Genomic DNA, 22,947 nt, shown 5'->3' with positions numbered 1-22,947 from the left:
TTGTTTTTTTTCCCAGCTAAATGGCATCATGAAGCTACAAGAGGCATCACAGGTTGGACCCACTCTTACTCCGCCTCCTGGCCCTGCCTACAAGTCCAGCTCACTCACACTACAGTCTAATCCCCTCCTCTAACACAATTACCTAATGGCTAATCCTGTCCGTCCCCCTTCGAGGACATGGGATTTCCCTCCACAGTGCCGCCTGGTCTCGGGGGTTACTGAATCGGTGGTTCAGTTACAGCACGAGAGGCGAGGTTAGATCCCTGTGGCTCACTGATGGTATATGATGAAGCTGAGAAGGTCAGATGCCTTCAGAAAGCAGTGTTCCTCAACGGATCGTTTTTCCCCCCGAAGGGAAAACGATGCCGTGCTGCAGCAGGGCGGAGCTCTGTGGCCTTGCTGGAGTTTCTTGTTTTCACAAATAACTCGTCTCTGGTAACTGACTTTTGTTTTTGCGAATATTTTTTTCTTCTTTTTTTTTGTGGCAAGATTTTCTGAAAATACAAGTGAATTTAGCCTGCCCGTGCCTTTGGATATCGGAGTACAACATTTAATGTGTGTGAGTCAGATGGGCAATAAAATATCGTAAATACTCTTGGATAGCTACAAAAAAATTAATGAAACTTCATGAAGGCATTGCCTGATATTCCCTGAAAAATTGGCAAAATGGATAAATTTGTGACACGAAATGTTATGTAAAGAGGAACCAGACATTTCCCTAAAATCTGTTAGTTATTAAAAAGAAATCGTCAAATAATCATCAAGAATTTAAATAATAACAGTAAAATTACCAAAAGGATTCAAGAAAGGGCAGCAAAATTTCCCTGCCGTCGTCTAAACATCCGCTAAAAATTTCCATCTGATGAGCAAGAAGATCAATTGGAAATTAAAAAAAAAAAGAGTAAAACTTGAAAAGAAAGAATCGAGACATTGTCCAAAAATCAGCTCCAAATTTAGTCAGAAGAAATCATTATATAGCTTTATTGATGATACTTATTTACAAAAAAAAAAATTCAAGAATAAGCCTGAAATTGTTTGAGAAATTCCTTTGGAAAGGAAGAGCAGTGTAAATATACTAGAAGTCAGCGGGCAGCCAGGTCTCTGTTCTGATTTCAAGCTGGCCCTCTGGCTGTCCTGTTTTCCGAGTTTTTATTTGGAACATCAGGGATATTTTACTTTGTTTACCGCACGTTCTCGTCAGGACTCTGGATATTTGTCTGGTTTCAGACACTAAAACATCCCCTGGAGTCCAGACATACAAGAGAAAGCTAAAGGAATGAGTTCTGTTTTTTTTTTTTTCTTTTTTTCCACCCATCACAGAAGCGCTACGTCTACAAACTCGGCGTTACATAATGGCTGGGCAGACAAGCCCTGGACCGGGATTAGCTTCCAAACTAGCCATGATGCCACGCCGTCTTCATCCCCAGGCTCGTCTGTCATTTTGAGGAATAAACTTCAATTACTTTTTTTTTTTTTTTTGCAACCCCCCTCGATGAGAGGTTGAATCACACCCAGCCCCTTCAGGGATTGATGGAAAGTTGTGTTTTTACAGCTTTAGGGACGGATAAACAGTTTTAACTCTAGCAATAAAAAAAAACATTCCTGCGGCGCAGGGGGTGAGCTGGCTCTGAGGATCAAACCGAGAGCGCCTGTGAGCGCAGGAAAACTTTCCAGACTCCTTTGATTGATCACGTGATTATTTTCCAATCTTCGCTGTTTGTGATTTGGCCTGTAGTCTGTTGGGATGACTGACAGGCAGGTCAGGATGCAGGAGGGAGATATATCTCCTGGCGGCTGGAGAAAAACAGAGGATGTTCCACCGGGTAATCCTTTTTTAACTTTTTTCCGTGAGAAGCGTCAAAATAAACACACATCTCAATCCCGTCCAACAGTGATAAATAGACACATGCCATTACTAATCAGAATTGATCAAACAGTAACATTAATAATAATAATATATGTTTTATTAATAATCCCCGTAACATCCCTATTTTGTCAGCTCTCCATATATTATCTGTGTTTTTTGGGACGGGGAATTAGTGAGTCCAAGCCAAATACAGAAGAATATTGATGAAAATATTTTCAAGAAGTAGTAGAAGTTACCACTTAATATTACAACTCTTCCACAGTCAAACAGACAATATGAAATTTGATGTGATGGGTGCACTCTGGACTTCCTGTCAGCCGGCTGGTCCTTTCAGATGGCATCCAAAGCAATTTAAGAGACTTAGGGGGTTTGAATGGGTGACGTCACCCTGACGAGAGCTGCCGTGATCAGTGACTGCACAGGTTCAGGCTGGCAGTCACTGTAATGAAGAGCTTTGAGGGCTGATGAAACGCCGAAGTACCGCAAACAGCAGGCTGGATGGAGAACCCTACCAGGCCCCCTGAACTGGTTACTGACTGCGCCCAGTTTACCCATAATTCTCCACAGTGTCCTTTGTCTGCGCTGGGGGGGTTGGAAGGCTGAGGGTCTATTTTAGGAAATAATCCATACTAAGTGTATTTATGAAATGAGAGCGAAACCTGAGCTGCTGTAAGGAACTTGGGCGATGATGTCATTGGACTAATGAATGACTGTGTGTGTGTGTGCGCGTGTGTGTGTGTGTGTGTGTGCGCGCGTGTGCGTGTCTTGGCCAAGCAGCAGTGTAATGACACAGTAACAAGACGTGGAATTGCAGTATTGCGACGAGGCAAGAGATCGGATAACGTCCAGCCTTTGTAATGTTATTGTATTTGTTTGATATTTATTATTGAGCTAAATAAGGTGACCAACACTACTTCTACGGTCTTAGAATTAAACATAACTAAAAACAATCCAATGAATTAAATCAAAGATTTGACGGGAAAATATCTAACAAATAAGCAGGAAACTGAAGCATAAAATTTGTTAACATTTCCAGCAAGTAGCAAAGAAAAATCCCTTAAATACTAATAAAGAAGTGCATAAATAAATATCTCAAATTTTTCAAGTTGTAGCTTAAAAGATTTCTACGCAATCAAACCAAAATGACATTGACAAAACTATTTCATAAATACAGCCCTTTTATTTTATTACGTTCAGTTACACATCGACTTCAGGATTGGCGAAATTTGTCATCTGCATTGAACTCATCGTGGACGACTAAAGAGCAGTGGGCAGCCTTACACATAACTAACATAGGGTGCGTGCGTGCGTGCGTGCGTGCGTGCGTGCGTGCGTGCGTGCGTGCGTGCGTGCGTGCGTGCGTGCGTGCGTGCGTGCGTGCGTGCGTGCGTGCGTGCGTGTGCGTGTGCGTGTGTGTGTGCGTGTATTGGGGGGGGGCTTTCTTTGATCAGCAGGTGCAGATTCAGGAAATGAGCATCCCTGTGATACGCAGTCAAACTTGTTATACCGCTACTGCGTTGACGCGCTCCGGTAACACACGTTGACCTACAATCATCGTCGCGGCACGAGGTCACTCCTCAAAAGTAGGACACTGTTCACACCAATGTAAAACACACAGACACCAAAAAAACGACCAAAAATCCCGCTCTGACAGGAAGAAACCAAGAGAAAGGAAAGTAGGAAAGTCCCAGTTTCAGTTTTTTTTTTTTTTTTGTTTTTTTCGGTGGTTATGAACTCAATACCCTCAAAAGTCGTTATTCTGCAGCAACAAGTAGAGGGCGGGGAGCAATTTGTCGTTTACCAGGCCCACCGGTCCTTATTTGTTCATATATTTTTTTTAAGTTTTACAGCAAAATGTTATTAGAGAATCAAATCAGGGCCCCAACTATCCATCCGATTTCACAGAGAGATCCCTTCATTAAGGAACAGCTAAACGCTCAAGAACCCTGTGGAACTGTAAATACTTTATATCTGCTGTTTATTCAGAGTTCCTTTTTAAAATTATTGATTGCTTAAAATATAAGAGACTTTACTCTTCAACCAGTGAAGAATCAGCAACTCAGAACTTTTCCTATTTTATATTCTTAGATATACTTAATTTTTCGTCCTCTAATATTATTAATGCCATCATACTGATAGCCCCTACTGGTGCTATCGCTCCATCCTACTGCCATACATGAGATCTTCAGAATCGTCCTTCTCGTTTTGTTGCAATGTTGACAAATACTTGCAAAATACCCATCTCCAAAATCTGGATGTTATGATTATATTTTTTGTTTTTGAGGGGAAATTCCTCCATTACTTTTTCTCTTTTTTTCCAGACAGATAGTATTTGACACTTTAAGTCTCATTTGTTAACCTCTCAGAGACAAATGTCTTTTAAAGAAAACAAACCAAAACGAAACAGATCTCGGTGTTGATATTCTAGGGATTATTTCCCAGATGTGATTAATTATCCTATCAGTGATCTTTTTTTAGTATTGGAGTAAAACCGAAGGACGTTGGGTTCCTGGGTCTGTTGTGAGTCAGTGGTTGTGATTCAGTGAAGGGGAATCCCTGGTATTTGCCTGCCCCCCATCTGACTTCTCCTTGCAGCTTGGTTTGAGTCACAGCTCAGTGCTCAAATCGACTGTTATAGATTGCAGAGGAGAGAGTTTACAGGAAGGGGTTTAATAATGGCATAGTCCACCCTAATCCGTCTGGGGGGGAGGGGGGCTGAAGAACCACGCAAGAAAAGCTGGGAGAATGACTCTTGAGGCGTTGGGGTCCACCGGAAATTGTTATTTTTTTATTTTTTCATAATTCTTTTTTCACCTCTAAATAGCAGTTTTGAAAGAGTCTGTTTCTGCTGTTTGCTGGATAACTGAGTGTGGGGGATGTTTCTAGACATTCAGGGTTCGTCTGAGGGCTCAAGTTACCGAGCGACGAGAAGTCGGGCCCGCCTTTCTATTTAATTTCACAGATTGGCATTAAATTCAGGAAGTATTTCATGATAGAATCAGCATTTAGAAGTTGGTGGCCTCTGTATGTTCAAATTTTGCACAATAGGACCGCCCCCCCCCCCTAGATTTTAATTGATTTCATTGTAATTTTTTCATGGGTTATTTGTTTACAAACCATAGCACACAATGAAACAATAGAGTAGAGGGGTGTGACGTTTTCCTCTTTTTCTTTCTGATCAACAGGACTCTGCTGCAGTCTGTAGTCGTACCTTGAAATATGCGGGGCGGAAACTCACGAGTTTCTGCATGACTAACCGAACGCACAAATGTGTCACAAATAATGAATGAAAATGAGTGCTTCAAAAGACAGAAAAATGAAATAACATTTTATTGAAGCAAAAAAAAAAAAAGGAACAGAAATCCCGTTGTTTGAGCAAGTCTTTTACTGTGAAAGACCAGGATCGTCAAGTCTGGCCGACAATGTAGAAGATCGTGGATTTGAACAAAGCAGAACAGCCTCAGTGATGAGAGGGGCTTCCTGAAGCCACCCCTCAGCCACATGACTTCTGTGGCCTGTCAGCGCTCTTTGTGGCCCAGGGGGAAGTCGCTGTCTCGTGCACCCAGGTTGTAATGGAAGCACACTATTGTGGCCTTTGTTGGTGTGTATATGTTGTGTGTAGTGTGTGCCTGGGTGGCTGCTGGGACCCCCCCCCCCCCTTCGCCTGCCAATCCATGTTTAGATGCTTTGGAGCGGCAGGTGGTCACTCGCTCACTCCGCTGCATGTCGTCATCAGTCCAACAATGGTAAACCTCGGTGGGGGGGTTGCTAGAAATTCTGAGTTTACATTTGGCCATGGGTGTGTGCGTGTGTGTTTGTGTTCAGGAAAACAAATAGGTTTGCCTCTGGGTGAAGCTGAATAAATCTCAGAAGTCTGACAATTTTTTTAATAATTTTTGGAACATTTCTGCTAAATTCTGCTGATTTTTATTGAATTTTACCAGATGTCTCTAATATTTTGCTGTTTTACAAAGATTTTTTCATCTCTTACAGTCATTTATAGGTAATACTTCTCGTTATATAATTCTCTCCATTTTTTGATTGTTTTTAGTTTTTGATCACATTTTGGTTATTGCTTGATTTCCCCATTCTCTTAGGCAAACATTTAAGGTAATTCTGTTGTTTGCTGATTATTATTTTCTCTCAGTTGTTAAGGCTTTTCTATATGTGATTTTTCAGTTATTTATGATTAACCACTAATTTGTCTTTTAATTTTCACATTTTTCAATGCCTTTTGTGCTGTTTTCTTTTTTTAAACAATTTCATACATGCATTTTTGTAATTTCTCTTTTTTGAATGTCTTTTTCATATTTCATTTCTTTTTAGTCAAAGGTAATTTTATGATGGTTTTTAGTTTTCATTTAATTTTCATTCCATTCAGATTGTTTGTTAATATTGAGTAAGTTTCTCTGACTGACAGGTGCTTTCATTCTCTCTGCTTCCTGTCATGTGACCGTTATGTACTTTATGTATGTGCTTGGTTTCAGTCAGTTTTCAACATGCTCCTACAGGACACACACACACACACACACACACACACACACACACACACACACTCACACGCACACACACACACACGAAGATGCTGGAATTTCATCTAGTGGTGGCTGCGGGTGATGCAGCGGCGTTTGGGTGGTAGGAAGAGTTTTGGTTGTTGTGGCAACGCCGGTCCTGGCTGGCAGCACGATGAATGGTAGTCTTTATGTGGGGACGGAGGGCGGAGACGCCGATGGTTCTCAGGGGCGGCTGGCCGATAAGATCCTCTCAGCTGCAGCTGAGGCCCCCATTATATTTACATCTGTCTGTCAAACACACACACACGCAGTGGAGGGGGATCACTGAAGGTCAGGGTCGACCTGTAACTCCCAGTATCAGTGTTTGGGTTAAAGCAGAGTGTTGTCCAAACTCACAAAAGACCAGAGTGGTGAGGAAAAAAATGAAAGCAAATGAAAGTAGAAAAATATATCCATACACTTTTTTTTCAAACCCAACTACTTTTTATTCTATTTTTAATATCAAAACATTATGACTTGCAAGTTTTATTTTACTTGTCAGCTTCCCAATTCTTTTCTTTCCGCTGTAAATTAACTGATGTCAACATTTCATGAAAATTAAATTCATTTAAAATTAAAAAACAATCAGGATTTTGTTTTTCTGATCTTGAATGACAAAATAACCACTTATTTAAGTTACTAAACAAAACTAGCTGTACAAAATATTAAAAATGGTAAATAATGAAAAAATATATGATCACAAATCACTGCAAAAAAATGGCAAGAGAATTGCCTGACTTTACTACATTTTCCCTGAAAATCTGAAAATAAAATGAAAAAGAAAAAAAAATCACCTTAAATTCACACGGTGTTCTAGAAAAATCAGAAAGAAATTACCAGAAGAAAAAAAAAAAAAAGTCAGAATTCGGATTTAAAATACATCACTTGGTAAATTCAGGACTGTTACCAATAATAATTTTTATTTATCCCTTTAAACTCAATATCTTAATTTACATTTAACCAGATCCCAAAAAATCCCATTTTAAGAAAAATAAATAGAGCAGAATCTGTCTGATCAAAGTGTATGAAGGGATTTATGCCCAGAGGGATTTTACACTCAGGTCTTCAACATTTACAACCTACAGTTTCAATCCTAGCGGCTCCTCCACGCCCACGTTCTACTTTTTAACCTTGTTTCCACGGTAACACAGACCCAAGTGGAGCCTGACTTTAGTAAACACCTGCGGATCAGAAGCAGGCGGATAAGTCTAAACATGGCGCCACTGTAGCGGAGGAGGGGTTAATGGAAGGTCATGTGACGATTGGAGACACATGGCAGTACGAGATAAGACGTGCCACCGTCTCCTGGGATGTACCAAGTGAAATGTTGCTGGGGAAACGGGACGTGATTTCTGATTTCAGTCGTTTCACCTTTTTTTTTTTTTTTTTTTTGTAACAAGGTAGCTTAAGAGAATCATGATGCATTCAGGTGCAGCTCGCGAGGTTGATATTTTCCAACCTCCAAACCGAAATTATTAAAACAGTAAAAAGAAATCGTGACATACAGCAGCTGCTGGGATTTCAAAATAAAATCAGATGTGGATGATTGCAGTTGGTCTTTGATCAGATTGCTCATTGATTTATTCCAATCGATCAGAGATATGCTACTCTGTCTCCATAATAGTTAAAACCACTGATCTGAATTAATATACTGATTTACATGATAAGTTATTGGCTAAAAAGATGCACCTCAGTCAATGCAATCATCTCAGCTTTCTAACTCTCATGTTTCAAATGTCCTTTGCAACAAAGTGATTTCATGATGTTTTGTTGACTGTTTTTTGTTTAAATGTCCATGGAATATCAGCCAGATCCATATTTTGATACTTGAATTGTTTACAATCTCATTCAATGAAATGGCTTTACCAGCTTTTTATTCTTGAGCGGCACCAGACTTCAGACGGCATTCGATGGCATCTCCCCGGCAGCACCTCGATCACTCGCGGGTTTTTAATCTCAGATATTTGTTTCAAGGTTTCGAAGCCGGTGGTCGCCTGAAATCACAGCATTTCTGCTTTCCAAACCAAGGACTCACCACCAAGTCATAAACTACTAAATATCTCAAGGAAAGAATGAGAGCTAAAAATAAAATCACAAGGATAAAAGCGGGGTCCGATCAGGACATTTTAGTTACCTTAAAATAAATAAATTTACTTGACAAATCAGTGTCAGTTTGCAACAACTTAATTTTAACATAAGAAATTACCTTAAAAATCAGTAAGAATGGAAAAGGAGCAGAAATCTTTTTTTGAACTTCTTTTTAAAGGGTGTCCATCTGCAAACTTAGTATCAGAAAAATCATGGTTTGGTTGCCGTACTATGTTTGTGTCGTGTAACCTTGAGAGTCTGTTTGTTGCTGTCTCCATCCCTGTCAGTTTCTCACAGGTAGTGTGTGTGTGTGTGTGTGTGTGTGCGTGTGTGCGTGCGTGCGTGCGTGTGCGTTGTCAGATAACACACACACAAAGCTTGCTGATTGATGGCTGGTTCATTCAGGCTCCTGCCTGTGGTGGTTTGTCAATGTCTGGTCTCTACGGGACTCAAGCCTTGACCATGAGTCGGTGCCGCTCGTTTATGTGATCCTGATAAAGGCTTCCTGCTGCAAATGACTCGGTGGGGCTTTTTAAGCAGGAGCCATAACAACTGGATTCGTCTTCGGCTTTCGAGTCTGGGGCCCGACGTGATGTCACATGATTCAGACAGGGGGCCAAAATCAATATAAACTATGAAGACATAAATAAAAGAAATAACCTTAGAAATATTTTTCTTTCTTAAGTTTGTTTTAATCGATTTTTTTTTTTTTTGTTTGTTTCAGCATGTTGACTCCATTTTTTTCGTTCATCATGACAGCAAATGATTTCAATAAATAGAAAAAAATCACCAAAAGATTGTCAATAAAAGAAAAAAAAAATTAAAAAGACAACTGGGAATTTAAGAAAGAGGAAGTGGTTGTTTTTCCTGAAATAAAAAGTCCCCAATCTTGGTTATTTTATTAAAGAAAAAAAAAAGCAAAACAACAGCATGATCTTTTATTTAATCTGTCTCACAGAGCTCGACGCAGGAGATCGGCGAGGAGGCCGAGGAAGACGCAATCTTCACCATCACGCTGAGGAAGGTGCAGCTTCACCAGTCTGCCAGCAAGGGACAGCGATGGCTGGGCGTGGACACGGAAGCGGCGCTGAGCCTCTATGAGACGTGCAAGGTGCGCACCATCAAGGCCGGCACGCTGGAGCGGCTGGTGGAGTATATGGTGTCGGCGTTCCGTGGGAAAGACTCCACATACGTCACCATCTTCCTCTGCACGTACCGCTCCTTCGCCTCCACAAAGCAGGTGCTGGACCTCCTGCTCAACAGGTGAAACGCTGCCTCGCACACACACACACACACACACACACATAACCAGGATGCACAAGCAACTAGAAACTAACAAGAAGAGCTGCCATGAGAAAGGCTTAAAACTTCAGATGGCCAATAAATAAGAGATGGTCATGCTTTTTCTCAGTTGATGCTTGACCATTAAAAGAAGTACCTTAACTGGGACATGTTCCAAAGGAGGAAAAATAAATGTAAACTTAAAATTAGGCAGTATTTAAAATTTCTGACGATTTATTCATTCATCCATTCATACCTCGGCCTGTGGGCTGTAGGGTTGTGATGGCAAACATTTGTACAGTCATTGATCTCAGATGGCCACAAAATTCTGCCGTGCAAAGCCTCTCACTTTTACACCAGTTTAGAAATTAAAAATCTAAATAGTGGAGTCAGAAACGCTCACTTTTCAAAGTCTTGGTGTATGCATGTGTGGGCGTGTGAGTGCGTGCTATCCTCCAGACACCTCCAGTGTTCTTCACAGTAAACCTGCGATTATAAAAAGCCTCCAACTGGACTCCTCTTTCCCCGGGTCTCAGTGTGAACTCCCTGTCTGCCAGGTACGCCAAGCTCCAGAGCGTTCCGGTGCCGGCGGCTCAGCGGCTCTCCCAGGATGACTGCACCGAGCTGAGAAAGTAGGTCCGCGGGGTCGGAGGCTATCGCGCTTGTTGTTCTTTCTGCTGGACTCCCGGCATGTTTGCGCAGCCGGTCGATGAACCGCTGCTGATAAAAGATGGAAACAGGCTGAAACGCAGCTTTACCTGCACGCTCCCCTGCCGCTTGCAGCCATTCTTTTTTAAAATACCGTCATGTCACAGTACCAGTCAGTGAAACACAGGTATTTTATTATTGGGACTTGCGTACTTGCAGCAGTGATAAACCTTGAGCTTGTGATCACGTCCTTATCAATGCTTTCCCTCAGCACCAGTTTTAGAAAATGTAAGTAAACAAAAACATCCGAACATGAAAAGCAGTTGAACTTTTCTGCATTTTTCCACATTCTCTCCGGTGTCTTTTGATTTTTCACCAGAGATAAAACCCCCAATTTCCAGTTTTACCGTTTTAGGGAAAAAAAAACACCCTTCTGTTGGAGAAGTGTGTTTTGTTTGATTTTTAACTTGGTTCTTATTGTGTCCACGTCATGCAGAATGTAAACAGGCGGAATACACAGCCTAGAACATTTCGCAAAAATGATTATTCTGTCAAAGTTGAAAGCTAATCCAGATATGCTGAGCTCACTCTGTCTTTCCATCTCCCGTACGCAGCACGGTGTCATCCATCCTGGGTGCCTGGTTGGACCAGTATTCGGAGGACTTCTGGGCTCCGCCCAACTACGACTGTCTGCACCAGCTGCTGTCCTACCTGCACCTGCACTTCCTGGGCTCGGACCTGGAGCGCCGGGCCCGCAACCTGCTGGCCCACTTCCACCGCCGACAGCAGTGTGAGCCCGATCCCGATGGTATGAAGGCAGGACAGGAAAGGGAGGCCAGGGCCGCCGCTCTGACCCTCGCACATCCATGCACTGGTTTCACTCTGTAGGAAACAAACACTAAGTCACAGAGGAAGAAGAGCAGGAAGTGTTGGGTTCAGGTTGAGGCTGCTTTGTAATGTTTTTTGTTTTTTGTTTTCCCCGCGTCCCCAGGGGAGCACATCGGCTGCCCGTTCGCCACGCAGGAAGAAAGCGGCTTCGAGGATGAGCTACCAGCCTTTAGCTTCCTGTCCTTTGACCCCATCATGGTTGCCGAGCAGTTCACACTTATGGACGCGGTGAGGAATTTCCCCTGCCTTGTCTTTTACCACACTCTCCAGTTTGCTTAATAACTTGAATTTGTCATACTTGTTAAAGGAACACGGATAGTTTTTAACTCAAGAAATGTCCTTTGGTAGCCAAGAGATTCTCCCCCTGCTCATTAGCTTAGCACAATGAATGGTTGTCTATTGTTAGCATTCCTTTGTCAAGTCACCAAACCCTCAAAAGTGGGCCAACCGTGTTCATCAAATCAGATGAAATAACAGCTGGAACTATTCTTCTGACAAAATTCTGGGTGTAGTGATTGCACTCAACCAGAGAAGGGTTAAGGGGGAGTGGGATAGGGGTGGGTTTTGAATTGTGATAAACATCTAAAAAAATCAATTCCATCATGCCGATTCTAAGGTAGCATGAATTGCTGCTCTGTTGCGTAAGAACGGTAGACGACACACTGGCGATTTAGTGAAAAGCACTTGTTTTCCGAATAGAGCTCTGCTGATCAGACGCAGTCGTTCGTGAAAACACAGATGGTAAGAGAAATGTCGCCTACCATGAAAAAGTGGTTCAACACTTACCGGTTCAATGTTACATCAGCGCTTAAACACAGCATTATGTCTCAGCGTTTCTGTGATTATTCCTGGAGGAATAATTAGCTCCATTTAACCCAGAACATAAACCAAGCAGCGCTTCAGGGGTTTTATTGAATACCCCTTTGAGGCTCACGCTGTGAGAGTTGTCTAGGGGTCTGAACTGATGCCGGATGATGGGAGATCAGATCAGGTGAGGAGGTTAAAGCCTCCCCGTCTCTTTCGCCCCGCAGGACCTTTTTAAGAAGGTGGTCCCTTACCACTGCCTGGGGGGGATCTGGTCCCAGCGAGATAAGAAGGGCAAGGAGCACTTAGCTCCCACCATCCGAGCCACCGTCGCCCAGTTCAACTCCGTCACCAACTGCGTCATCACCACCTGCCTCAGCAACCCAGCGCTGAAACCCAACCAGAGGGCCCGGCTGCTGGAGCGCTGGATCGACGTTGCACGGGTGAGTTTGCCAGACCCTTCCCCCACGCAGACTCTTTGACTTTCAGATCCATTGCACTCAGATAAGTTGTGTGATTTGGAGGTAGTTTTCTCTATTTGTACTTTCCCCTTGTTCTGCTCTTATTTTTTCCCCCTTTGTTTCGTTTTTTTTTTTCCTCTATTTAATTTGCTGGGGATTTAAAGAGAATTTAGGGAATAGTTTTTTGCAAATTTTCAGTTAGCTGTTTTTATTATCCAGTTAGTTGATTTTTTTTCCTTTTTTTTAGTTGTTCTATTTTTTAAGATTAATTATGTTTAGAAATGTCTTGGCCATTTCTAGGGTGACAAGTCACAGGTTTTACATCATTTTCTTCTTCATTTTTGCAGAAATGACATTCTAATCTTTAGAAGAATAACTATATTTAAGAATTTTGGCTAAAATATAGGATTTATAATCACATATTAGTCAAATTTTTCTACAATGTCTGACACAAAGAACACTAGGTCTTGTAACCTCGCTGATTTACTGTGTGTCTGTTTGTCTGGATGTGTCTCTGTGTCGCATTCAGGAGTGTCGGATCCTGAAGAACTTCTCATCGCTGCGAGCCATACTCTCCGCCCTGCAGTGCAACGCCATCCACCGTCTCAAGAGGACGTGGGAGGAGGTGTCACGGTGTGTGGGTGTGGGGGGTTCGGGCGGGGTGGGGGGGTTGTGAAAGGGAGGAGGTAAAACCTCTGGTAAATCCCTGTGGAATCCGTCCGCTAATGGCCTTCTGTCTGTCTCCCACCGCGCTGCTGTCTTACAGGGAGAGCTTCCGCACCTTCCGCGAGCTCTCCGAGATCTTCTCAGATGACAACAACTACTCCCTCAGCCGGGAGCTCCTGGTGAAGGTGGGTCAAGCCTGGGTTTTCTTCTTGTTCTTCATTTTCCTCCCATAGTCCAAAAACGGTAGTCAGCTAGCTCTCTGAAAGTTGACCCTGTGATTGACGGGGAACGGAGTGATTTCGTTGAAACATAACTACTTTGTAGAGGATTTATAAAATAAGAATTTTAAATGTTGTCTTGACAGAATGATCATGTGATCACTGACCAGAGCGACAACAATTTCATAACTTGGATTTTTACATCATTGGCTCTAACTGCCACTTTAAAAAGAAATACTCCCTCATTGAGTCTGTTCTGAGTTCAATGATGGATTTCAAGTCGGTTATGTTCGATGTGGCGGCGGCAGGATGTAAAGCTCCATGACCCGTCGTCCCATCACCGCACTTCCTCTCCCCTTGGCCCAGCTGCCCAGGAACAACATCCGGCCAGGCTGGGTTTAGACCTCAGACCGACCCTGGTTGTTTTCCAGGGTTCAGTCCACACCAGGCTGTCCTTGCCTGGTGTTTCTGTTCAAGGATGCCGGTTTACATAACATTATAAAAGACCAGGGCGGCGACACTGGACCTGTTGAGCCTCCAGAACCTCATATAAGTCAAAACCAAAATGTTTAATCTCTATCCCCAAAACTACTAGCTGAGGCTGACCAGAGGGGAATAGTCTGTTCGGATCCCTAAAAATAAGTCTATTTTATAGAATTTGTTTGTGAAAAATTACAACAGCATAAATAAACTTAAAGTTCTTTAATTGAAAAAAATATTTATTAATGCTTTCTAATAAAAATAGTCATAATTATTTTGAAACACTATTTAATACTATTGTAAGATGACAGTTGAGACCAGTGATGAATGGTGATATTCTGTCGGTTGGAAATTAGCTTTAGCTAAATCTGCTCTAAAACATCTCTTCCCTGTACGTGGGATTAATGTTTTTGTATTTGGTCCCTTGATAAATAAACCAAATAAATCATAAATGTTGGGTTAGATTTATTATGCATAAAAAAAGTTTTTGTTTTATTTCATTTTGGGTGCAAAGATGTTAACACAGTGTCTTTTCTGACATGGATGGCCCTCAGGAAGGAACCTCCAAGTTTGCCACCTTGGAGATCAACCCCAAACGGGCTCAGCGGCGCCACCAGCAGCAGAGAGACCTGGTGGGTTGGATGAAGGAGCACACAAAACCCATCAACAGTGCCCTCTCGTGGCACTTAGATTCACTTCAGTCTGTTCAGACGTGAAGACCTTTTCCACAGCAGGTTATTTTTTCAACGGTGTTTGTTAATATGTATTATTTCTGTCATTGTTTGTGTGCGCCTAGGGAGTGATGCAGGGGACGATCCCCTACCTCGGCACATTCCTGACGGACCTGGTGATGATGGACACAGCCATGAAGGACTACACCGAGGTCAGTGTGATGGGACGCAGTGGGTTTTATCTGCCACTTTTAACTGCTGAGTGGTTTAACTCTTCTGTTTACTCTATCTTATTTCAGGGAGGTCTGATCAACTTCGAGAAGAGAAGAAAGGTACCTTGTTGTTTTGTGTTCCTTAACCCCTTCCCTGCCTTTTTTTTTGGACAAATCAAAATGATTGAACGCCACAAAAAACAGAGATCAGCCTCAACCCCACTCTCTGACAATACATGTTTGAATTAATGAAGGGGCAATAATACATAAAAATCCGTCTTTTAGATAAACATAGAAAGGAACCCGTGAGCTTTTACTTTTCAATTTTTCCAATGTTTAGTAAATGCCCCTAAATAAATGCAAAAAAAGCATGTCAAAAAAAGGAAAGAGTCAAAGCAACATAATTGCACAACCGAATAATAAAATGATTAGATCCTCATTAGACTCGCGGGTTTGTGAATTTCAGCTGAAATCCATGCTAAAACAAACGCAAACACACAGGAAAATAGGGTCATAACTCAGGGCTTGGCTGTGGGAACACCACACACACACACACACACACACACACACACACACACACACACACACACACACACACACATACACCTTTCCTGTAAGGGCTGTGGGTGAAGGGTCTCGGGCGTTGTTTGGGTCGAAGAACTCAAACCTTGTGACGTGGGCTGTCCTTGCCATGCAGGAGTTCGAGGTGATCGCTCAGATCAAGTTGCTCCAGCTGGCGTCCAACAACTACAGCTTCACTCAGGACAGTCACTTCAGAGAGTGGTTCGCCGGCGTGGAGAAGCTCAGTGAGGCAGAGAGGTCAGCCCACCTCCCCCGTCCTGCCATCTTTCCTACTGTACCTCCATCCCTCTGCACTCAGTGTCCTGCTTTTAACACAAGTTAAATCTGGGATTTAATCCATTACTTTTTCCACAATTTTTCCAACATTTTTGTCAAATTTTGAGACAGTTTTTCACATGTCAGTCAATCATCCCGCTGACTTCCTGTCCCTGCAGCTACAACCTGTCCTGTGAGATCGAGCCTCTCTCAGAGTCGGCCAGCAACACGCTGCGGGCCAAGAAAAACGGAGGCATCATGAAACGCTGGAGCGAGTGAGTTGATTTCTGCTGCCGCCTTGACCCCCTTGAATCCACCGCCCTTTTCTAAACCCTGTGGTCTCTGCCTGCAGCCGGCAGCTGACGGAAGCTGGTCCCGGCGGCGCCGGCTCCCATTCCAAATCCTTCGACCATTCCCACTACAGGCCATACCAAGGGGGTGGGGGGGACAGTGGCGACGCCCTTAGTGTCACTTCTGTCAGCTCCAGCGGCTCTGACCTGGAGGACGTGAACGCCAGCTTCCTGTCAGACTCCCCCGAAGGCCACGAGAGGAAGGTTCGCAGTGGAGGGATGCTGATCAGGATGATTGATTTGAATCCAGAGTTGATGGATCGATAGAAATAACCGGCATCCGTTGTTTCCTCTCCGTCCAGACTTCCACGCCGTCAGTTAAGCTCTCCGTCTCAGCTCTTGGAAGGGAAGCTCCGCCTGCAGACGCCACCTCGACGGTAACTCCCAAGTTTTATCATTTTCAAAAAAAGTTTTTACACTTGACTCAGCAGATGCTGCTTTCATTCCATTTAGAAATGAAAAGATTTTAAACCTAGTTATTTTTTTAGCTACTGCCTTTTCGCCATAGTAGCATGCTATCATAGGCTAATGCTACATCATAGGACATCAATCCACTGAGATAGTAAATACATTTGCATGTCGGGATGCACAAGTAAAAAATAATGAAAACACAATCAGAATAAAAGATATCAGATGGAGCAACGATAGCATAATCAACTCTATTTGTCTTTATTTTGATTTAAAAAAAAAATTGCTTCCAGAGTGAGTTCATACCAACTGTTTATAAGCTAGTAGTCACCTGATTAAAATTGAGGAAATTGCATGAAATTGGGCCAGTTTTTTTTTTTTTTAAAGAGAAGAAATAAAATGTCATCAAAATGGTTGCAAAATAATTTTCTTCAAAAGCATGAGTCAGAGAAGAAAAAATTCGAGCTAAGTTAAAGTCCGCCACTGTCCGTCCTCACTGTGTTGCTCCCTCTGCCGCAGTTCTGGGAGTGCACGTCGCTGTCATCCCTGGACACCTCGGGGATGGGCTCCAGCTCTGGCTCCGCCTCGGGGTCGAGCAGCGCCTCGTCGTCCTCCGTGTCCTCTTCCACCCCGCTGCCAGCTTCCCGCTCCCACAAACGCTCTGTGTCGGCCGTGTCCAACTACTCGACGCTGTCGCTGCCGCTGTACAACCAGCAGGTGGACGACTGCTGCATCATCCGGGTCAGCCTGGACGTGGAGAACGGCAACATGTACAAGAGCATCCTGGTGAGGCATCTCTTTTCACCTTCGACATTACTCGAATGGTTTGGTGACCTGGACATCTGGGGAGAAAAAAGAAAACTATCACTGATGTGCTACCACTGATGGAACATATTTGACAAACTTAAATCTGTATACTTTCCAGCCCTGTCTTGATTTTAACGCTTCATGTTTGTGTGATTCTACTGTTTCCCAGGTGACAAGTCAGGACAAAACGCCAGCCGTCATCAGGAAGGCCATGATCAAACATAACCTGGAGCGGGAGAAGACCGAGGAGTATGAGCTGATGCAGAAGATATCCGAAGACAAAGGTACTGATGAGAACCACTGTGGTAGCTGCACGTCAGTTAGCCATGAGGTAGCTTGCCTTGTTTTAGCATTATGTTCCCCCTGCCAGTATCTTTTAGAAATACTTCATAATTCTGAGGTCAGACTCTCCAGAATACCTGTCCTACCTATTTCAGCCAACTTTCCTTTTCCATGCTAACGTTTTTATCCTCCCCTCTGTCCTCCGTGGCTTCTGTAGAGCTTCGGATCCCAGACAACGCCAATGTCTTCTACGCCATGAACTCCACTGCCAACTACGACTTTGTGCTGAAGAAGCGCGGCCCGGCCCGCCCACTACGGGCCAAAAATGTGGCCAGTTCGACGCTGCCTCGCATGAAGCAGAAGGGACTGAAAATCGCCAAAGGGATCTTCTGAGGAGTGGGGTGTCACTTCCTGTCCTGCCCTCTCACACCTCCCCCCCCCCCAGGCCGTTCTCCGTAGAGACGCTTTCCGCCCAGGAGTGTTCGGCAAACGATACTAACTTGAGGGACGAGCACTGGTTTGCCATGGAGACAGCAAAGTAACGGCCTTCCTGTGCATCAGCGGGAAGTAGAGGAGCACCTTAGCACTTAGCCGTCAAGTCACCAGGACCTGCTGGCCATTGTTAAACAAACAGCACCTGGCGTTGAACTGTTGGTAACGCCGGGCAGCCGGTGGAGTCAAAGGGTCACGTCATTTCAACCTCTGTTTACATAATTTCAAGGATTTGGATTTTAGCCTCCTTTTTGCACCTTCGATCAAATGGTTTTTTTTTTTTCCCTTAATTCCCCCGGCAGCCTTTTGGACCTCTCAGGTCCTTGCACTCGCCCCCCCCCGGCCCCCCGCTGGCGTGGACTGTACATAGATGGGTGGCTAGGAGGCCACGGCGGGCAAACAGTCAGCTGGGCGTTAGAACATGTTTCTGTGATTTTCAGGGAAACATCTAAGCAAACCACAGTCATCATTCCTCACCCCCCCCCCAACACACACACACACACACCACCCCGACAGATGTCAACAGTGTTTCCAGGACCTCAGCACTGGACGCTTGGCAGCGCTGACCTGGAGGATTTTTCACCTTCAGCCATGCAACAAAAACAAAACACAAAAAAGAGGTCAGGTGGTGTGATATGACATGACGATCCGGTGGGAAAAGCCATGTCTTATTTTCTTTGGTTGTGATGGTAACCACTAATCGACGGGGCGTGGCCACACTGAGAGAAGGAGGGGGCTGGGAACAAAACAGAGTGTAAATATCAGCTGTGCCGTAAATTTTTTTTGCCAGATTTTGTTAATAGATTTTGTCACAAAGTTGATTTTTTTTTTTTTCCCTTTTATTTTTTTTTTTGCTTGGTGTGTTTTTGTTACACCTCCCTCCACTCCAGCAGTGCCACTTCTTAGCTCCACCTTCTCACTGCCAGTTGCCACGTTGGGAGATGGCATCTGACCGCCTTTTCACAGAAACATCATCTTTAGACAAGCTGCGGTGCAGAAGTTTTGTCATGACCAAAAAGAAGAACAACAAATAGCGAAAAAATTGTGGTCAAAGCTGAAAGAATTAATTAACAGAAATTATATTATCAGATATGTGTTTTTAATATTTAGAACAAATAAATAATCAATTAATATCCTTGAGATTTTCAAGTCTGAGACTGACAAAATTACTTTGAAAGATACTGATAGTTCATCGAAATTTGCGCCAAACAGGTTTAAATGTTTACACACACAAGAATTTACTGACAAACATTAAAAATCTTCTAAAATATTGCCTTTATTTAACACAATGTTTTTCAAGTGCGACAGTCTCAAACCTGTGAATCTTAGAAATGAAAACTAAAGACTTGGGCTGTGAAAGTTTACTCATCATTGTGATGCTAATACTCATAGTGTTTGTTTTGGCATGCTATCATGACCATTGCTAATTTTCTTTCATCGCCGTTTATCACATCAGATTACGATGATAGTAGACAGGTGTTTTAAAAAAGAAAAAGAAAAAAAAGAGTTTATCTGAAACCAAGAACCTTGCCATTGTTCAGTTAATGATCTTCCAATATGGCGGCTTATTCTTCATACCAATGAGTGTCATGGCAGCAGCGATAGGGAGTGCGATAAGATAGCCTAACAGTCATAAAGGTGTCAAAACAGATAATAATCATGTTAGTCATTCTTTCACAGAGAGATGCTGTGAGATGATGCCAAACTGCTCTTCCTTCCCCTGTATTTGTCCGAAAAAGAGAAATCCAATCTGAGAAAGGCCCGTTATTTTATAAGAGGTTCAAGGGGGGGCACTGGATGCAGCCTATTTCTTTTCTTTCTTACGGAAGGTTTTTCTGGCATTGAGAATATTTGAGTGTCTTTTTCTTTCTTTTCTAAAATGCTTGAGAATGTTCCGGCAAAGTGGCAGCTCATAGCATTGATGTCCCACAGGGGAGACTTTTTGGACAACTTTTATTCAAATCTATCACTTTTGTAAAGCTTACTTTCAGTTTTTGATTTTTCATTTTCAGCAGTAAAGGAATCTCCTCACTGCTCAAAACTATCACCGGGTGGAACAGATGCCAAGAACCTTCCAGAAATCTCTCCCCTGAGCGGGATTTTTTTTTTTTTTTTTTTATCTGAATACACCAAAGTCAGTATTCAAAGTTTCACATTTAAAGTCTGGAAACAATTGCTTTCAAGCTTTTTGCCTTCAAGCAAATCAGTTTTTGATTTTGATGCAACAGGCTTAAATTGGCATTTTCAGTTAACCCCTTCCCACCTTTTTTTTTTTTTTTTAAGTCCACAGCCCTCTGGGAAATGAGGCTGCCTCAACTTGGATTTCTCCTGGTGAGCTGTTTACCCCAATTCTGTGTCTTTGTCTGCCTACATTTTTGTTTTTATTTGGCCTTGTATGATTTTGTTTCTCTCGGATTCTCGTGATGGTTAGAAAGCGTCATGATTGAACGGGAAAAAAACATCCTGGAAAGCAATACGGTGACGGTTAGTGGGAAGGAGGGGAAGTTGGCAGCGGAATCCTTCGCTGTTGAACACTGTGATCTTTGACCCTTTCACTCTGCCCAACCCTCCCGTTGTTCTGGATAGACATGTCGTGTTGAGCACTGTGAACAAAAAAAAAAAAAACAATTCCCGTGTTGGCCGGCGTTTTTGTTTTCAATTTTTTTGCAACGCCATGTGTGCCAAAAACACGGCGGGAGAGTCGCTTCTAACGGTCGTCTGCCTTTTTCACCGTGAAGAAATGTTTGTGTTTACTGTTTATTGTTTTTCTTTTCTGAAAAACAACAACAAAAAAAAAGGGAGAAAACACTTAACGTGAAACTAATATTGTTGTCCGGACCATTTGAAGAGGTTTTTCTCTGTGGAGAGGAGTCCTCTTGTTCTCCCTGTTTGGAACTCAGAACCTAAGAGAAACTTGAGGCAAAAAAAAAAAAAAACAAAAACAAAAAAAATGGGGAGAGCGGAAACCTCCTTGACCTTTGTGACGAACAAACTGCTGCCATTTTTCAAATAAATTGGAGCTTCTCGGCTGCCGATAAACAAGTTTTTACTCCAACCAAACTCTGAGGTTGAAAGAAGCAAAAACTAGCTGATTTCCATTCTTTAGTTTTATTTAAACTGAAAATATTCTCATGAACTTAAGGAGCATCATGGTGGGTCAGCGACAGCACTGTAGCCTCACAAAAAGACATTTCCAGTTTCTTATCCACTGGTCAACTGGGTTCTCTATGTGGGGAGTAGCCTGGTTCTCCCACAGTACAAAAAGATTCAGTACATTAATTGAAGACTAAACTGTCTGTTGCTGTAAATGACTCTGGTTTTTGGTCATTTAGGTCAATTCTCCTTTCAATTTTTCCTCCGTTTTGATGACATTCATTTCTGTCTTTTCAAGCTCCTGGAACCGGATCAATTTTTTTTTTTGGAAAAATCTGAAAATATTGGCCATTTGTTAAACATGAAAAATCTAATATCGATTATTAATTCAGAAGGGAAAAAAAGTTATAAAAAGATCATACATTGTGAAAAATAGACTTTAAGGACAAATTCATTGTGCATTTGTGATGGTTATTACTGTAATTTGTGGGTTTTTTTTTTTCCCCTAACATGAATCGAAAGTGATCAGATCTGTGTTTGTAACGTCTGGTTGGAGTTAAAGCCGTTGGTCGGAGGTCCTCGCAGCCACTCTGCCTCCTCTGGAAGTGTTTTCTCCAGTGGGTTTTTACTAGGTTGAACATGGAAGGCGTCTCCCGCCCTTGCTGGTGTTTCCGTGCCGATGAGGTTGATGTGTGTCGTAGCCCGTGTTGACATGACGTACCTTTTGTGATTTGACCTGATTCCGTGAGAGTTTGAACAAAAAAAAAAAAAAAAAAGAAGCAAAAAAAAAAAAAAAGGCTGCGTTTACAAGACAAAAGAGGAAAAAGCCCTGGAAACCAGCTGGTGTGGCGTGTCTGTTCTTTTCTTTACACTTTTGTTGAGTTTTGTTCCCCTGAAACGTCCTCGGGTGCCATTTTCCATTTTGACAAAAAGGAACTTTTTTCTAACTGCAGCCTCTCGTTTGTTTTCCTACTTGGTTTTACCCCCAAGAACACAAAGTGATGTAGAAACACACGACTGTCCTCGGTCACGTCTTTGTTTATTTATTGATTTTGTATATAGAGATTTTGTTTTTGCTTTGTACATTCTCTTCTTTCTTGGTTATAGATTAATATATTCATGTATATATGAATAAACATTACGTTTATAAAAGTAAAAGTGGGTATTCATTCCTATTTTTGCATAAAATATCCCCATTACATGTGTGGTGAATTTTAACCACCTCACAGCTCCAGACTTTCAAAAGACTCCCAACCTTAACTGCTGATTTAATGTAAATTCCAACAGATTTAAAAAAGGAAATAAGTTGCTTGTTCATGTTTGATATAATTGTTTTTTGAGTGCTATGCTGATTTCTTTTTTTAATTGTGTGTGCGTGCGTGCGTGTGTGTGGGTACACACAAAACATTCCCTTTTCACATTTCCCCCCCCTAGATTATTTTGGAGGGTGCTGTGGGTTTTCTCATGAATTTTTTATGAGTGAAAGAAATTAAAATAATGCCAACAATACGACCCAAAGTTTTCTTTAACCACAACTGATGTCAGAATTCTATGAATACATGAAAACATTTTTATGCTTTGAGGAGTTTTTCCTTGTAGTCTTTTTCTTCAAAGTCTGAAACGTCTGTGTCATTGTCTTAAGTGCCAAACAGTAATATCCTGCTGCTTTGGCGATCAGTTTCAACATTTCCCACATCTGTTATTTCAAATTGCCTCAGGCGCTCTCACTGGAGGCCCACACTCTCAAGATTGTAAAAAAAAAAAACTAAATCTGTTCAAGAGCTGTGGAAGTGAGTGAATAAATGCCGTTTTATAGGAGGTCGACCAGACTTTGTCTTACG

The 22,947-nt window shown here is 42.5% G+C and overlaps 1 protein-coding gene across 4 annotated transcripts in view; it reads left to right on the top strand.

Moving 5' to 3' along the window:
• LOC147221515 (ral guanine nucleotide dissociation stimulator-like) overlaps positions 1–18,888 on the top strand; it is a 39,041-nt gene extending 20,153 nt beyond the window's left edge. For all 4 annotated transcript variants that reach the window (XM_086169694.1, XM_086169692.1, XM_086169693.1 and 1 more), the window contains exons 2-18: positions 9,467–9,771; positions 10,347–10,421; positions 11,052–11,245; positions 11,429–11,553; positions 12,357–12,572; positions 13,120–13,223; positions 13,357–13,441; positions 14,509–14,586; positions 14,751–14,837; positions 14,925–14,957; positions 15,535–15,656; positions 15,854–15,949; positions 16,027–16,228; positions 16,327–16,401; positions 16,952–17,218; positions 17,409–17,523; positions 17,739–18,888. In XM_086169694.1, coding sequence (XP_086025820.1) covers positions 9,467–9,771; positions 10,347–10,421; positions 11,052–11,245; positions 11,429–11,553; positions 12,357–12,572; positions 13,120–13,223; positions 13,357–13,441; positions 14,509–14,586; positions 14,751–14,837; positions 14,925–14,957; positions 15,535–15,656; positions 15,854–15,949; positions 16,027–16,228; positions 16,327–16,401; positions 16,952–17,218; positions 17,409–17,523; positions 17,739–17,914 — 2,355 coding nt within the window. In that variant the 3' untranslated portion in view covers positions 17,915–18,888. The remainder of the gene's footprint in view (positions 1–9,466; positions 9,772–10,346; positions 10,422–11,051; positions 11,246–11,428; positions 11,554–12,356; positions 12,573–13,119; positions 13,224–13,356; positions 13,442–14,508; positions 14,587–14,750; positions 14,838–14,924; positions 14,958–15,534; positions 15,657–15,853; positions 15,950–16,026; positions 16,229–16,326; positions 16,402–16,951; positions 17,219–17,408; positions 17,524–17,738) is intronic.
• The last annotated feature ends 4,059 nt before the right edge of the window (positions 18,889–22,947 follow it).

This window comes from Fistularia commersonii, chromosome 22 (assembly GCF_037954325.1).
Source record: "Fistularia commersonii isolate RoL2024-O1a breed Wild chromosome 22, RoL_Fcom_v1.0, whole genome shotgun sequence".
Lineage (NCBI taxonomy): Eukaryota > Metazoa > Chordata > Actinopteri > Syngnathiformes > Fistulariidae > Fistularia > Fistularia commersonii.
The sequence above is the reverse complement of the archived record's forward strand: the minus strand, read 5'-3'. Positions and strand labels throughout refer to the sequence as shown.